The sequence below is a fragment of the Gymnoscopelus microlampas genome (genome assembly GCF_963454915.1).
Source record: "Gymnoscopelus microlampas genome assembly, chromosome: 24".
NCBI lineage: Eukaryota > Metazoa > Chordata > Actinopteri > Myctophiformes > Myctophidae > Gymnoscopelus > Gymnoscopelus microlampas.
Window position 1 is genome coordinate 19,163,809 of NC_139961.1, and position 18,399 is coordinate 19,182,207.

Consider the following 18,399-nt stretch of genomic DNA (forward strand, 5'->3'; position numbering starts at 1 on the left):
TGATCACTATTTTCACTATTGTAAACCAGATTCATTTTGTAAATGTAATGTATCATTTTGTATATATATAGTGTGTCTGTTTGTAAATTAAAGTCATTTTGTCAAACATGATTCAGTTTAGGGACAGCAGTGTGAACTGTAAACACTTCTGTTTTGAGAAATGTGCTCAAACAATCTGTTTTAATAAAGAGAAGATTGAAGCTCACAGTGGAGAACTGACTCTTTTTCTTTTCACTTTTACTTTGTTTTATTGTTGTTGTGAATTGTATTGGCTTTCCAATTTGTTCCTGATCACATATTTATTGTATTGTTACGTAACTAAATAATAGTGTATTAACAGTTGCTTCAAAGTTATTTTCAACAAATTACTACATGTAATAGTTAACATCAGTGTTAATTTATACAGTTTAAGTCATTGTCTTTTGAATACAATTACTTTTAGCTTTAGTCATATTTTTGTCATCTGAAATGTTTCAGTTTTAGTCTAGTTTTAGTTGACTTATATTGTAAATATATTTGAAAATATATGTGCAGAGAATAAACAGTATGTCAACATTATGTACAATCTATTACCAGTATAGAAGTTACAATATGTGCAGTCAGACTCAGAGAGTGTCTACGTGGGGGTTCAACCATTTCATCCACTAGGGGGCAGGACAGGGTAACATTCTATACTGACTCTGTACAGAGCAGGTCTGACAGTAGATGAGTACTCAGGCCTGACATTTCACACCACATGACACATTGTGAGCTTGTAGATCTGCTATTTTCAAGAGACAAATTTACACATTTTTAAATCTCTTTTTTTTTTTTACTATAATATTATACTTTTATACTACCGTATTACTATTATAATATACCCTAAGGGTCCATTGTGTTCCTAATTAGCAATCATTTACCTGGGGAGCCCCGGACCCCACTTTAGAAAGCACTGATCTAGATAGCAGGTTGTTTAAACAGATGTAAGGTTTGATTGGTTTATCTGGTATCCTACTTTGTACCATTTCATTGTTTTCTTTGCACTCTTTTCACTTGATCATTTGCCCTGCCATTTGTTGACTAAAATTCATGCCATTTACTGCGATAGTAAAATAAATCCTAAATTGTAATATAAGCCGACGTACTGAACCCTATAAACAGTCGCTTCAATCTTACAATTTACAATTGTGTCGTTTATCAGACTTATCCAGAGCGACTTACAATAAGCAAGGTAAACGTATAATATCAAATGCAGAGATACAGTGTAGTGCCTCAATAAACGAAGATCACAGGTTAGCCAGGAACCTAGCATCAGTCTAAACAATATACTAATAATAATCTAGACATTGAACCTATAGGATACCAGGTAAACAATGAACCGAGCATCTGTTTAAATAACATGTTATCTAAATTACATTTTAACATTGTGGTCAAGAAAAACAAGACAAAGTATCAAAAAACCATGAGAGCAAATATCAGATCTACAAGCTCACGATGAGTAGTGACATTGTGCTATTGTTGCTACCTGTAACTCTTTAAAACAAAATGAGTCATCTATGCCACATCCTGCCGAGATAGGGGACGACACACAAACTTTAGTCACTTTTCAAAACATGTCACCAACAGCACACACACCACACGCTCATAGGCAGATTATGAGACAATGACATTTGAATCAACATTCACTGCCAAATTTTCCCGGTTTTCACCACAGTTTAAAATAATAACACTTGTTTTGAGTACTTACAGTACATAGATTTTTATCAAGTTCTGTCTGAAAGGTGCAGTCACTATGTGTGCTAAGCGCTAAAACAATTGTCCCCCATCCTGATGAAAACACCAGATGAATACACACATACATTTTCAGAACCATGTCAATGAAATTGTCAAAAGTCGCAAAGATAGCAGACACCGGCCCCTAGACCAGTGGTTCCCAAAAGTGATGTCTTCAGTCTTCCCACTGCAAAAGCATTTGAACCACTGTGTAATCTATACTAGAAGATCTACAAGCTAGAAGATCTACAAGCACACAACACGTCACGCATGCGACGTGTTGTGTGCTTGTAGATCTGCTCTTTTCGACGCGTGTCGTGACACACGAAGCATAACTCAGGCTTGAGACTCACTTAAATGGCGTCATGATGCTTTGTTTCTTGTGACAACGTTTAGGCTATTCCTTCAGTTTCCAGTAGGACCTTTGGGGCTGTGTTATTGACATATATGACTCAGGCATTTGACAAGAAATGTAATTGTAACTAGAAAAAGTTCCCCTCAGAGCACATGTCTCCGCCAGGTCAGGTAGGTTATTGTGGGCCAGCAATGTTCGGAATTCGTCAATCAGGATGGAATATGAAAAATTGGACAGAACTGTCTTGATCATTTGACTATAGAGATAATGTGTACCGATTTGTGTGATGTTTGGACAACATTTGTAGGAGTTATATAAAATAATTTTAGCACAATTCGGCCTCCTGGTGGCGCTATAATAGGGCAATGTTGAAAGGTCAACGTAGTGCGAATGTGAGGGCAAAGTTTCAACGCAATCAGAAGAAAATAGATATTTTTGATACTTTTGTGAGACACTGTTGCAGTATAAAGTAAAGCATGACATACAGCCATGATATACATGAGGTACATGGTTAGAAGATGATTGATGCTTCACAGCAGACACTCAACCATCCAAGTTGTCATTGACTAGCCTGGTTCCAGACAAATCTGCCATTGCAAAAACAAAAATCACACGCAGTGTGAAGTGGGCGGTGTGTGGTCATCACAACATGACTCACTTAAAAAAACATAAAAGTGTTTTTTTAAGTCCATACTGCTATTCATAGGGCTGCACATGTGTCATGTGTTTCGCTAGCCAATCACAGTCCTGAATTTGCAAAGTCAGCCAATCACATTACAGCTAGTGGTGATGACACTAGCTGTAATGTGATTGGCTGACTTTGCAAAAGTATAGATTTGCATTGACTGTGGAAAGGTTAGGGTTGTAGACTGCGTTGTAGACTATTGGCCAATCACGGTGCAGGATTGGTCAGTGTCCAAAACTCACTTATAGGGGGCGGTTACACCGCCCCAAAAATGCCCGTGGCAGATTAGGTCTGGCCCCTCTCAATAGAGATTGTATTTCTCTCCCTCGGAAGTAGTGAGGGACCAATCAGGGCCCAGTGTGCACATATGGGGCGGGTTTATCACCAGAGGATTTTTGAAAATTTGCCCCTCGGAAATGCAAGTTCCACACAGAGATTCCAGACTAATATCTACACAGTGATACTAGTCTGGCCATGACAGGCTAGTCATTGACATCTAAAATGATTGAGGCCTACTGGTCTACAGTACTACAGCATACTCTACTGGTGGTCTACAGTACTACAGCAGGCTGCCATCAGTGTCAGCTAGTTGTTTTTCTTTCTCATAAACTCTTGTTTACATCTCTCTCTGAACGTCATGGAGTCACTCAGTCATCACTGTCTCACCCATAGGTGTCCTTAGCTATGTTTCACCTGTTTACATTGAAACAGGCCCCGCCCTCAGGGCCTCTGGTCTCACCTTTAGACAGTGGTTACTCTATGAATTGAGTACAAGTTTTTTTGTGAAAAAAAACAAGTTTATTTAAGTTAAAATAGCAATACCACAATGTAGAAATACTTAGATATTGTTAACAAAATAAACTTATAGTACCAATCATTATTGTGAGCTTGTAGATCAGCTATTTTTTAATAGCCAAAGTATAAAATAGGGCTTGGTTGGTTTATTCAATGATTGATTTATTGAAATGTAATTAGTGTTTAGCTTAGTTTTAGTCATTGTAAATCTTCTCAAGGAATGCCTTGAATTATAGGAGCTGAAACGGTATCTTTCTCTTCTTGGACGGTGGCTGAGGCATTGCTGCGTGCAGATAGGATACTGGCAGCATCGACTACTGAAGCCAAAATGCTGTGTTGCTTACTGTGTATTGTTACGACCCTGGGGTCTTTGGACCATATATGGACATAGGAATGCAGGTGTGTATAACCTTCTTTTCCCTGGTGTGAGGTGATCTGCTGAGAGTGATGTGTGGCAGGTGTGTGAGCTGAGGGATTGGTAGAGGAGGGAGTGAGTGAGTGAATGAGTGAATGATTGAGAAACTAGGCGGTGACCACGATGTGATTGGTCCCAGGCTGGTGTGGGAGGAGGATAAAAGGCCAGTTCTGCTCAGCACCAGGTGTCTTCCCTCTTCACTCCCAAATATAGGAGAATGTCCTTCATAATTTGTACTTTTGAATTTTGTGTATACTTTGTATATACACCACTGTTTTTTAATAATGTGTCTTCATCACATGTTCACAACACTTTTTAATTCAAACTTTATTCCACAACTGATGTATTTGATAATTTTATACTCTAAAAAATATTTAAAAAATAGCAGAAATAGCAGATCTACAAGCTCATGTGTTGCATCATGGCACCTTGTGAGCTTGTAGATCAGCTATGTCTGCTATTTTTTGAAATGTTCTAAAATGTAGAATATTTCAATATGGAGATGATTATGCCAAATAATTGCGATTAGCTCAAATAATTGTGATTAGGTGATGATCGAATAATTGTGACAAGCCTAGGTGGGAGATGTCTTTCTGAGAAAGTCCAGAGTACAAGAACTTACAGGGAATTATCCTAGGAATCAGAAACTAGATCCTCTTTAAAGAGTATTAAGTGTCACTATGGTGGAACTACCAGCTTATGGATTCTGATTATGAAACACATAACATGATATCACGCAATATCACGTTTTACTGATCTGTTCACTACTTTGGTTTTGATTTAAAATGTTCCTTTTGTCTGGGTCTGAACTCAGTTATGACAGTGAGTTCACATGAGTGTCAGTGTGTTTGAATGTCTCTGAGGAGACCATAAACTAATTGAACATGAACCTTTACTCACAACAAACTGTTTGTCATAGTTATCACACAATAAATCAAACAATCATAAAGGTTTACACCTACAACTACTTAGATTACTCTCTCTCTCTCTCTGTCAGATTATATTCAACATGGAGAGGTATTGCAACTTAACTATTTACATGACAATCTACTACAGTCTATTATTACAATTACTACTATTAACATTGTTGTCATTCAACAGACGCTGTTATCCAGAGTGATCTATAAAGTACAAGATCCCAGTAAGCAGCATGGATCCTAGTCAACCAACAACTGGGTAAGTGGACAATGAAATAAAGTGATAATAAAATAAGTGTGTGCTACAAAGTCATTAGTCTACAGTTATAAAACTAAAGTATATTTGAAGCCACTATTCGCTGATGTACCTGTAATCAGTGCTGCATCTTAAATGAGCCTGTTGTCTCTGTTTCTGAATCAGGGGTTGGAGACACATGCTGTACTAGAAGAAAACATAATTATTAATTAAATTATCATCATTATTATTATTACTATTAGTTTTGTATTTTTATATTTGGCCGCGGACCCACATCTCAAAATATTTAGTCCCCCCCAGAAGAAAAGATTTGAGTTACAAATATTTGCTTTAAATATATATATATTTTCAAAGATGTGTACACATTTTTAAGATTTTTCAAAAATAGCAGATCTACAACGCTATGAGCTTGTAAATCTGCTATTTTTGAATAGCCAAAGTATTAAATAATGGTATAAGTGGTTACACAGATGTGTTCCTGGTCTTAATGGGTTAAACAACACATAGCCCCATTACTAAAAATAATACACGTCAATGGAAACATGTTTTTAATATGTAGTTAAATGATTTGACCTCTTGTCTAGCATCAGGGTCTTGAGCTCTGCAGAGTTGTTAGTGGACAGCGGAGATAACAACTCTGCAGATCTCAAGACCCTGATGCTAGACAGGAGGGTGCGGAGGGCAGCTATTCAGCAGTTGGTGTCTAGTCTGCTCTCTCGCATCGCATTGCATGACCTCTTGAAACAAGGACTAACATTAAATGTTAGTTTTCAAACCTTTTCATGTCAAGGACCCCCAAATTAATATGTAATTGGCCACAGACCCCCCTCTGAAAATATTTTGTGCCAGGGACACGATACAAGACTTGTGTTGTTAAAATGTTTCAAACATATTAAACATTTTTCATGATATTGTGAAAATAGCTGATGTATATAGGGATAAAGTGGTTAAACTGAACAATGCCGCACTAAATATTTTTTTGCTGGGGACCCCCTGGAACCCCCTTGAGGACCCCTGGGGGTCCCCGGACCCCACCTTGAGAACCACTGGTCTATAGGAACACAGTTGGCCGAGTTCAGAGGAGAGAAGCCAGGCAGGGAGGATGATTTGTTGCTTACTGCACTAGTGACTCCCACTGGCTGGAGAGGCAGTAGGATACAACAGCAGTGGAAACACAGAAATGTGTGAGGAAGTTAAGTGATATAGTGACAAAACTAAAGAGTAAAAAAGAATCTAATAATTGGCAAAAAACAGTGTTAAGTTTGAATGAAACCCCCCCCCCCATTTATTTCAACAGTTTGTAAGCATGTCTAAAGACAGGGGGAGTGTTTCTCTGTGGTTTATTGTAGATTATAATGCTAGTTAATGTACAACATTTAATAGACACTAAAACCACCTGACCTCTAATGTCTCTGTCATTGTGTTGTGTTGGCCTGATATCATCCTGATGTTGTTAGACTTTGATACTGAAATGAATGTTAAAACAGGTCATGAAATCATAAAGTCTAGCTGTGTAATTTAATGAAACACTGTATTCTTACTGAAACATTACAGTAGTAGCCTACATCTGAAAACAAAGTAACCTACATCACCAGACACAGCATATGTAACCAATGTACTGACTGACATTATGTTCCCCTAAGACAGTGGTTCTCAAAGTGGGGGTCCCCAGGGGTCCTTGAGGGGGTTCCAGGGGATGCTTAGCTAAATGAATGAATATGCATAAAAATTGTTGTAACCACTTTAACCACATGTACTGTACATCGACCGATCTACTGTTTTCAAAAGATCATGCAAATGTTTTAAACCAATTCATTTAAAAAAAATCATGTTTTTTATTAAAATGTTTGCATAACAACACAAATATTGTATGGGTTGACACATCATCTTTTCAGGTGGGGGTTCATGGCCAAATACATAATGTGGGTTCTTGACATGAAAAGGTTTGAGAACCATTGCCAAAATAATAATAATAATGAGAATAATAAGAATAAGAAAAATAACTTTATTTATAGCACCTTCCAAAAACAAGTTAAAAAGTGATTTACAGTAAAACAGATATAAAAGTGAGTAAAATCCCAGGTTAAGATAAACAATTAAAGTTACAACAAGTCATCAATTAAGAAAAAGCTGTACGATAGAAATGAGTTTTAAGGAGAGATGTAAAGGAGGGCTTCTGCCTGGAACGCACAGCATACACCTGGTCAGTGGTCACCCTTAGTAACAAGCGGAGACTTTGGAACCATCAGTAGGGCCTGCTGGAGGATCTCATACAGCGGCCACTAGGCTCATGGGGATTAAAAAGATCACAGATATGGCTTTTTACCATTCAGGGCTTAAAAAACAAGCAGTAAAATCTTAAAAATATATTCTAAAACTCACAGGTAACCAGTGTAGGTCAGCAAAGACTGGTATAATGTGTTCAATTATCTTAGTATGTGTCAAAAGCCTGGCAGCAGCGTTTTGTATCAGTTGCACTGTGTATGTCACTTATTGATACCAGAATAAAGTGCGGGACAATAGTCAAGTCTGGAGGAGATAAAAACATGGGTGATAAGGAATGGTCTGACGTTGGCAAGCTGTCTCCTTTGGGCAAAGCAGGATTAAAATAGAATGGATGTACTGCTATATAATCATTATATTTCCTTGGTAATATGTCCTTGGTATTAAGTAGAATGTGAAGAATGTATACTGTGTGTTCCTGGTGTGTTGTAGAATGGGTTCACAGCTAAACATACAATGTATGTCCTGGTGTGTTGTAGAATGGGTTCACTTCACTGCTATATAAACATGTACTGGTGTGTTGTGTATGTCAGTTTAGTTCACTTCTGTTATTTTTCTGTCCTTAGTTTGTGACCTCCGTTAACCATTTAAACCCTAAATACTGGTATGACTGAGGACCCCCAGGGGTCTATTCTTGACCCCCTCATGTTGTCCCTCCACACCAAATCTCTTTGGTGAAAACAGCAGATCTGCTATAGCCGAATGTTCACCTATTATAACATGTTCAGAATAGGGATATACTGTATGTGGTTAAGTTGGGTAGCAGAACACTGCAGTTGTTTCTTTGTCCTGACTAATAATCTTTAATTGTATGAATTCTGTTCTTAGTTATTTGACCTCAGCTGCATTTGAACAGCTTGTTTTAAGATGAAAATTTGCATTGACTGTTATTTAGTTTGTATTTTATTATACACATATAAACTGCCTTTGTTTTCCAGTTTTTTCTTTTTTTATTATGTCCTCCTGGTGGGGGCTCCTCACTGGCAGGTGAGCCAATAGGAAACAACAGCAGTGGCAACACAGAAATGTGTGAGGAATGTATTAACTTAATACAAAATTGGGTGATTTTTTTTTTAAAGAGTAGAAATAAATATTGGCCAAAAATAAAAACAGTGGGTTAAGAAAGTGTGAATGTATGCGTAGAGCAGAGGACAAACTTTGATGATGGAGAGGGCCACTAAATGTCCACTCTCCCTCCAGGGACCACATTGTGTATGCGCACTGTCACCAGTAAAATCACACATAAATGTGGAGCAGCTAAAACATGTTAAAAGTTCAATAAACATTAAGTTAATGGATATAGTGACAAAACTAAGGAGTAAAAGAAAATAAACAATTGGCCAAAAACAAAGTTTGAATGTGCCATATTTATACAGTACATTCCACATTCATAAGGTTAAGGTAACCCCCCCATGTTGAATGTTCTTTATAAATGCATATTTATTCTAATAGGTTGTAAACATGTCTAAAAAGGACAGGGAGTGTTTCTCTGCAGTTAACTGTAGATTATAGTAGTTAATGTACAACATTTAATAGACACTAAAACCTCCTGACCTCTATGTGTCTGTCTGTGTGTTGTGTTGACCTGATATGATCCTGAATGATGTTGTTAGACTTTGATACTGAACAACATGTTTAAACAGCTCATAAAATCATAAAGTGTAACCTTTAGCTGTACAATTTTAAAAACCTTCAGTTAACCACTTAAACCTTATATACTTCTAGGACCAGGGACCCATAGGGGTCTATCCTTGACCCCCTCATTTTCCCCCTCCACACCAAATCTGTAGGAGTAGTGAAAACTTAGTTTTAAAGGAAATCAAACATTTTGGAACATTCAGTTACATGTAGGTAGAAATCTGCGTGCGACAGTACGTCTGAAATAAAATATGACTAATGATAATTTATTTAACAACATACTGTACATGTTGTGTATCTTACAGTATTTGAAATATAACTGGATCCATATTTCAATGTCTACCAACTACTGTGACTAGTTGACCATAAATATAATGTTTCATCTTCGTTATCATCCTGTCAGGGTTCATCAGCAGAGATCAGAGTCTCCTGTACCCAGCTGTGTCTCCATGAAGAGTGACAAGTCCAAGGATGGACTGATTGAGTTCAAAGATGGACACCACTCTGCTGATCTGCTGATCAGAGACTATTCACAATAATGCATTTTTTTCTCTCAAAACATCACATCTAATAACCAGAGCAGCACGTGTGTGTGTGTGTGTGTGTGTGTGTGTGTGTGTGTGTGTGTGTGTGTGTGTGTGTGTGTGTGTGTGTGTGTGTGTGTGTGTGTGTGTGTGTGTGTGTGTGTGTGTGTGTGTGTGTGTGTGTGTGTGTGTGTGTGCACGTCTGCACATGCGTGTGTGTGCTCGTTCTTGTGTGAATGCGTGTTTGTTTTAAATTACTTTATTGATCTCCTGCTTGTCATTCATTCTGTTGTATATCGCCTTTTATCTGTGTGAAACAGTCTGAATTTAAAAAAAGTGTTGTGAACCACGTGATGGAGGATGCATTGTACATGCAGAGGGTGTATGAATACTGAATTCATATTAAATTAACCGTACAAGTGAAGATTGCGCTGTGTGTGAGGTTATGTTTTCTCCACAGAGATGATCAATATATGTATATTTTAAACACGTTTTAATGCTCATCCTGGTTGGTCTGATTTGAATCATCTTTGGAATGTGTTATTTGGTGAAACATATATATTTAATGTTAGTTCTCAAACCTTTTCATGTCAAGGACCCCCAAATATATATGTGGTCTGTGGCCACATGCGGCCACAGACCCCCATCTGAAAATATGTTGTGCCAGGGACCCGATACAAGATTTGTGTTTAAAAAAACTGTAGTTTGTAGTTTAAACAATATTAAACATTTTTCAAGATTTTGTGAAAATAGCTGATGTATATAGGGATAAAGTGGTTAAACTGACTGATGCCGCATTAACCCTTTTTTGCCGGGCTCCCCCTGGAACCCCCTTGAGGACCCCTGGGGGTCCCCGAACCCCACTTTGATAACCACTGGTCTACAGTGGTGTAAAATGACTAAGTGAATTTACTCAAGTACTGTACTTAAGTACAATTTTGAGGTACTTTTACTTTACTAGAGTATTTCCAATGTTCAGTACTTCTACTCCACTACATCTCAGAGGCAAATATGGTACTTATACTTCACTACAATTATTTGAAAAATGTAGTTTCTAGTTACTTTGCAGATTTTGATTATCATCACAAAACATACATTAACCACTTCAGCCCTATATACTTTTCGGCCATTTGAAAATAGCCGATCTACAAGCTCACAATGCGTCGCGATGCGACACATTGTGAGCTTGTAGATCTGCTATTTCCAAAAGATGTTTAGACACCCAGGGGGTCCTGATCAAAATCATTCTAACCACTTTAACCATAATACTGTACTGTACATCGGCCGATCTACAAGCTCACAAGTTACAACATGTCGCATAACAACACGTTGTGAACTTGTAGATCTGTTATTTTCAAAAGATCCTGAATATTTTTGAAAACACAAATCTTGTATGTGTGTCCCTGGCACAAAATACATATTAAATTGGCGGTCCTTGACATGAAAACATGTTTTTAGGCAGGGGGTTGCACAGCTGAGGGGACCACACCACAAAAGCCCGGTCACCCTTAGTGACAAGCTGAGACTTTGGAACCATCAGTAGGTCCTGCTGGAGGATCTCAGGCAGCAGCGTTTTGGATCAGTTTTAGTCTTTGCATATTTCACTTGCTGATACACGAATACCCGAAGTGCATGACAATAGTCGAGTCTGGAGGAGATAAAAGCATGGATGAGCTTTTCTAGGTCTGCAGGGATAAGGAATGGCCTGACTTGGCTAGCTGTCTCTATTTGGCAAAGCAGGGTTAAAATAGAATGGATGAACTGCTGTATAAAACATATGTCCTGGTGTGTTGTAGAATGGTTTCACCGCTATAAGCATGCATGTCCTGGTGTGTCACAACATGGTGTGAGCTTGTAGATCTGCTATAGCATGAATGTTCATTTATCACATGCAACGTGGTTGGATAGCAGAACAAAACAGTTGTTTGTCATGACTGACTCTCATCTGAAATCTCATATTATGAATTCTCTTCTTAGTTATTTGACCTCAGCTGCATTACAGCTTGTTGAAGGGGCATGAAACCCCGGGCTGATTTTGTAGTTTGTTTTCCACTTCAGGTTAAAAACTACAGCTGGGTAAAAAAAATGCAGGCTGCACAACACTGACGTACACTGACCTTCACTCATTCATTTGTTTGGTGCAGCTGTGTTGCTTACTAGTGTGACATGTTTTTAATCTGCTGTAGTTTTTAACCTGAACTGGAAAATCAGCCTGATGGGGTTTCATGCCCCTTTTAAATTGAATAGATATGTTTATTGTTAATTAGTTTATCCACCTATAAATTGTTTGCCAGTTTATTTCGTTTTTTTAAACGTATGGGATCAATAAAAACCCTATTTTTATGACATAGCCGTGGGCCAAGCAGTCTAGAACAGGCTTTGTCTGGTGCTACGTTCTCCTGGTGGGGGCTCCTCACTGGCAGGTGAGCCAATAGGATACAACAGCAGTGGCAACACAGAAATTTGTGGTATGTAATTGGCATAATGACAAAATAAATAAATAATAATAATAAATGGCCAAAAACAAACACAGTTTAGACAGTTAAGACAGTTTAAAAGTATGTGTAAAGTATATATTCCACTTTAATAATGTTAAGATTAAGATCAAATAGCCAAAATATCATACATAATATGTGTAACTATGAAGCAGCTAAAACATGTTAAATGTTCAATATCAATGTGTATTTATTTTAAACATGTCTAAAGTGGACGGGGAGTGTTTCTCTGTCATTTACTGATTATAATACTTAATGTACAACATTTACTAGACACACTAAAACCACCTCACCTATGTGTCTGTCATTGCAAGAATAATTTAGCTTGGTACAATAGGGTCATACAAATCAATTAACCACTTAAGAATGCTTTATTATACTTTGTTGTACGGCTATTTTTGAGAGGGAATTAGAAAATGTTCACCTACATGCCCAAAATAGGCACTAAACTAAATACAATGCTAAAACAGTGCAATGTTACTGAGAATTTGTCATTTGAATTTTAACAAACTGTATCTTCAACCCCTACAGTAACAGATGGGATGTTCAGGAACGATTCACCAGTGAACTACAAAGGAGAACTAAAGTCTATTGACTTTGCTTTATTGGCTGTTAGATTACGTAAATTATACTTGTAAACACTGTTTAATAAATTACTATAAAGTCACTCGTACAAAGAAAGTGTGACAAGTTTCCACTGTCAACAATATAAGCCCAAAGAGGATGCGAACTAACCATCGCCGTGCTACCTACAGTAACTCATTATTGTCCGTTAACCTATGGACCAAATACAAAATATAATAATTATCCCCTCCATATTTCTTGTCTCTTTTATAAATAAGAACCGAAAATGAATTCAAAGAAAGTGCTGTGTCTGTACTCTGTACAGTACAGTTGTTTCACTATGTCTATGGAAATTATAACAAATGCAGCCATAAAGTAAAGATAAGGAAGCCATAATAAAGGTAATACATAATAAATAATGTACAAATAAAAATGATCAAGCGCTTACCGGGTAAGCACTTTATATTTAGAATTTGCACATTTATAGAGATGTATACAGGCCTTAAAAACACTATTTGGGGAAGTGTCCAAGAAAGTCAGAATCGGAAAATATAAAATAAATCTATGACAGTCTTGATCCACGGCTAGGTTTCCTTAAGCAGAAAAGATAGTTTGTTTACTTTTCTGATAATTGCATCACTGCATAAATGCTCAAAACAAGGTTAGGATTATTTGTGATGCTATGAAAAGCATTGCTTGTGAGTTCATTTCATTTTTAGAAATTGCCAATTTTATATTTTAGAAAACATAATAGGGGCTGTAGTCTGGAAGCAAAAATGCTCTCTTTTCTTTTTTCCATACTTATCCAGACCTAGAACTTACTCTAATTAAAATCCTTCCCATACTTGTGTAGGAACCCTGTTTAGAGTAAAACAATAAACTTGAGTAAAATCCCAGGTTAAGATAAAATACAAATAAAATGCAAAAAGCCACCCTTAGTGACAAGCTGAGACTTTGGAACCATCAGTAGGTCCTGCTGGAGGATCTCAGGCAGCAGCCAGGCTCATAGGGGGTTATAGATCGGATATAATCAGGAGCCTGACTATTCAGGGCAGTACAATCTTTAAATCAATTCTAAAATTCACAGGGAACCAGAGAAGGGCAACAACGGCTGGTGCGATGTAATTATGCAACTAATTATCTTGTGTGTGTGAAAAGCCTGGCACCAGCGTTTTGTATTAGTTGCAGTCTTTGTATATTTCACTTGCTGATACCCATTTATTAACACAGCTTGGTTGAATGCTTGATTTTGATTGGTCAATTACTGAATTCATCGGTCTTATTTTTTTTGGTTGAAAAAATGACCACTGACCTCAATAACAGACTGCTGTTTAATCAAAGACTCAGAGCACATGGCTCAACATCATCAAACTGTGCTGATTGATTTTATCCGTTTCCAACATGTGAGCCATGTAAACAAACACACAATATAATTTACAGCTAAACTGTCAGTAATATTTTTGAAAACATTTGAAGCGAATAGACAATGCAGTAAATATTGATCCTATTCAATCAACACTTCCTGTTGTTTTCCGAGACGATCATGTTTCGCTGGACGCATAAATGAACTGACTACTTTAATTACTGTAAGCAAAGAAATAGTTTTAAAATAAATCAAATTGTCGGGGTCTAATCACCCTATCAGGTTTATTTCTGAGGAATGACCTTAATGGGTGTACTGCTATATAAACATAATACTGTATGTCCTGGTGAGTCGTGTTTGTCCGTTCAGTTCAGTTCTTTTTTCTGTTCTTAGTTCTTACCTTCAGTTAACCATTTAAACCCTATATACTGCTATGATCAGGGACCCTCAGGGTCTATCCTTGACCCCCTCATTTATTTGTTTCTACACCTCATCTTTTACCCAAAAAAAAAAAACGATCTACAAGCTCACAACATAATGTTTGCTTGTAGATCTGCTAAAGCCGAATGTTTGTCTATTATCACATGTCCAGAATGGGGATGTTACGTGCTAAAGTTGGGTAGCAGAACAACTGCTGAAAGAAGGTGAAAGTTGTTAGTCCTGATCTCATTTTATGAATTCTGTTGGTAGTTATTTGACCTCAGATGCATTAGAAAGGCTTGTTTTAAGTTGAATATTTTGGTTAATTGTTATGTACTTCATATTATACACCTGCCTTTAATCATTCAACTGCCTTTGTTTTCAGCTTTGTTTTTTAAACTTGTAACAATAAAACCCCTATTTTTATGACATAGCCGTAGGCCAAGCAGTCTAAATATCCACCATCACTCCTGGGAGCACATTGTGTATCTGAACTCTCACCAGTAGTACACTGTAAACCCCATCACTCAAATTGCCCAGAATAGTCACAATGTAGAGATAATTTATCAAATATTATTCAAGAGATTATTATGTATTTATTTTTCAAATGTCTAATGCATTTAGTAATACTTAAAACAATAAATATGAAATGTACATAAAAATACTATGAGCTTTAGTAATTCCAAATGGTTCATGTAAACTTGCAAACTTGAAATGTAATTGGAATTGAAACAGCTGAAATCAATAATATATCAGTTTTTGGATATTGGCCCATGGGCAGCATTAGTTGGGGGCTTCATGTGGCCTCCAGGCCGCCAGTTCCCCCTCTATGGTTGTAGAGAATATATTTCACATTGAAAAAGACTAAGATGAAATATTTTATATATACATTATACATACATAATATGAAGCAGCTAAAACATGTTAAATGTCCATCATAAAATGTATAATAATGTGTATTTATTCTAACAGGTTTTAAATATGACAGGGAGTGTTTCTCTGTAGTTTACTGTAATACTAATTAATGTACAACATTTAATAGACACTAAAACCACCTGACCTCTAATGTCTCTGTCATTGTGTTGTGTTGGCCTGATATCATCCTGATGTTATTAGACTTTGATACTGATCAACATCAAACAGCTCAATATAATCATAAAGTTTATCTAACTGTGCAATTTAATGAGGCACTTTATTCACAGTAGTACATGTGAACACAACGTTACCTACATCATCAGACACAACATAGTATATGTAACCCCTGAGTTGACTGATATTATGTCCCTGAAGAGATTGGTTCTCAAAGTGGGGTCCGGGGACCCCCAGGGGTCCTTAGATATATTAGTTAATATGGTATCAAGGCCATTTTAACCACTTTACACATCGGCCGATCAACAAGCTCGCAAGTTACAATGTGTCGCATGACGGCGCGTTGTGAGCTTGTAGATCTGATATTTTCAAAAGATCCTGAAAAAGTTTGAAAAAGATTTGTAACATGTTTCAAACCCTTAGTGACAACCTGAGACTTTTGAACCATCAGTAGGTCCTGCTGGAGGATCTCAGACAGCAGCCAGGCTCATAGGGAGTTAACCCATTCAATCCACTCAATGATTCCTCTACAGATTGCCTTCAGTTAACCATTTAAACCCTATATACTGCTATGATCAGGGACCCTCAGGGGTCTATCTTGGACCCCCTCATTTTCTCATCTTTCACCAAAAATAGCAGATCTACAAGCTCAACACAACGTTTGCTTGTAGATCTGCTAAAGCCAAATGTTTGCCTATTGTCACATGTCCAGAATAGGGATGTTACGTGCTTAGCAGAACAGTTGTTTGTTCTAATCTCATTTTATGAATTATGTTCGTAGTTATTTGACCTGATCAGCTGCATTAGAGCAGCTTGTTTTAAGTTGAACATTTTTGTTAATAGTTTTTTATTTTATACACCTATCAACTTTTTTTTTTTTTTTTACTAATCAAAACAATAAAACCCCTATTTTTATGACGTAGCCGTGGAACAAGCAGTCTAGAACAGGGTTTGTCTGGCGCTACGTCCTCCTGGTGGGGGCTCCTCACTGGCAGGTGAGCCAATAGGATACAACAGCAGTGGCAACACAGAAATGTGTGGGGAATGTATTGACATGATGACAAAATTGGGTGGGGTAAAACAAATATATATATATATATATATATATATATATATATATATATATATATATATATATATATATATATATATAATTGGCAAAAAAAAATGAATGTATGTGTAGAGCAGAGGATGACTTTGATGATGGAGAGGGCCACTAAATGTCCACCCTCACTCCAGGGACCACATTGTGTATCTGAACTCTCACCAGTAGTACACTGTAAACCCCATCACTCAAATTGCCCATAATTTTTTATGCATTCAGTAATACTTATATTAAATACATGAACAAACACAAATACATTGGACCTAAACAAAAAATACAAAGAACTTTAACTTGCATGTTTGGAATTGAAACAGCCGAAATAATATATCAGTATTGACCCGTAGGCATCATTAAGTTAACCCATTAAGACCGGGAAAGTATCTGTGTCATTTTAGATCTGAGAAAAAACTTTGGCTATTCAAAAATAGCAGATATAGCCTACAAGCTCATAGCGCGTCACTTTGTGCCGCGCTACAAGCTTGTAGATCATTCGTGCAAATCTTTGGATATATATATATATATATATATATATATATATATATATATATATATATATATATATATATATATATATATATATATATCATAGCAAGCATGTTTTAATCAAATCTTTGGTTCTCGAGTTTTCTGGAACAAAATATTTTGAGATGGGGGTCCACAGCCAAATACATATCATTTTGACTTAAAAGGATTTGAGCACCACTGATATAGCAACATTTTTTCTCAGAAAACTGTCAGGATTTAGAAGACATTTGTAGAATCGACTTAATGTCTTAATGGGTTAATAGGCTTTACCCTATAAGAGGCATCTCTTGGCAGAGTTGTTCTTAAACCTTTTCTAGAACTTGTAGATCGGCCGATATACAGTATATGGTTTGATGCCATATTAACTGATATACAGTAGCTAAGGACCCCCTGGAAGCCACCCAAAGACCCCTGGGGGTTCCCGGACCCCACTTTGAGAACCACTGTCTTAAGGGCACATGATTTAAGTCAGCACAGGGGTTAAATATACTACGTTGTGTCTGATGATGTAGGTAACTTTGTTTTCAGATGAACTACTGTATGCATGTTTGTATGAACAACGTGCTTCATTAAATTACACAGCTAGATGTTAAACTTTATGATTATATGAGCTGTTTAAACATGTTCAGTATCAAAGTCTAACAACATCAGGATAATATCAGGTCAACACAACACAATGACAGAGACATTAGAGGTCAGGTGGTTTTAGTGTCTATTAAACATTAACTATTATTACAATCTACAGTAAACTGCAGAGAAACACTCCCTGTCCTCTTTAGACACGTTTACAAGCCATTAGAATAAATACACATTTATAATATTATATTATCGGTAGCACTTTACAATAATGACCCGTTATAAAGCATTTATAAACGTTTATAAGTAGTTTGTAGACTATTAACAAATCATTAACAACCTGTTTGTTGACATTTGTAAATTATTACTAAAACCTTTATAACTACAGTTACAAATCATTTGTAAAGTATTAGTAAGTAGTGAACTATTCATGAATAAGCCATTTATATACATCTGTAAAAGATTATTAAATCATTTGTAACGACCCATTCTAAAGCATTTATAAACGGTTATAAGCAGTTTGTAGACTATTAACAAATCATTAACAACCTGTTTATTGAACCTGTTACCTGCGGCTCACTAGTCAGTGACTCTATCCATTCACCTACAGCTGTTTCCTTGGAATCTGTGGTTCTGAAACGT

At 36.8% G+C, this 18,399-nt stretch overlaps 2 protein-coding genes across 10 annotated transcripts in view; both read left to right on the plus strand.

The window, feature by feature from the left end:
• The window catches only part of LOC311041106 (uncharacterized protein), a gene marked incomplete at its 5' end in the record, with an annotated part of 231,405 nt that overhangs the window by 70,272 nt on the left and 142,734 nt on the right, over positions 1–18,399 (plus strand). The window contains one exon of one of the 9 annotated variants that reach the window (XM_084051581.1): positions 5,104–5,178. The exons of the other annotated variants lie outside the window; for them this stretch is intronic. Within the exon in view, the coding sequence (XP_083907707.1) occupies positions 5,153–5,178 (26 nt within the window). The remainder of the gene's footprint in view (positions 1–5,103; positions 5,179–18,399) is intronic. 9 annotated transcript variants of the gene reach the window in all.
• The window catches only part of LOC311041000 (protein NLRC3-like), a gene marked incomplete at its 3' end in the record, with an annotated part of 132,132 nt that overhangs the window by 39,478 nt on the left and 74,255 nt on the right, over positions 1–18,399 (plus strand). The gene's annotated exons all lie outside the window — the stretch shown is intronic.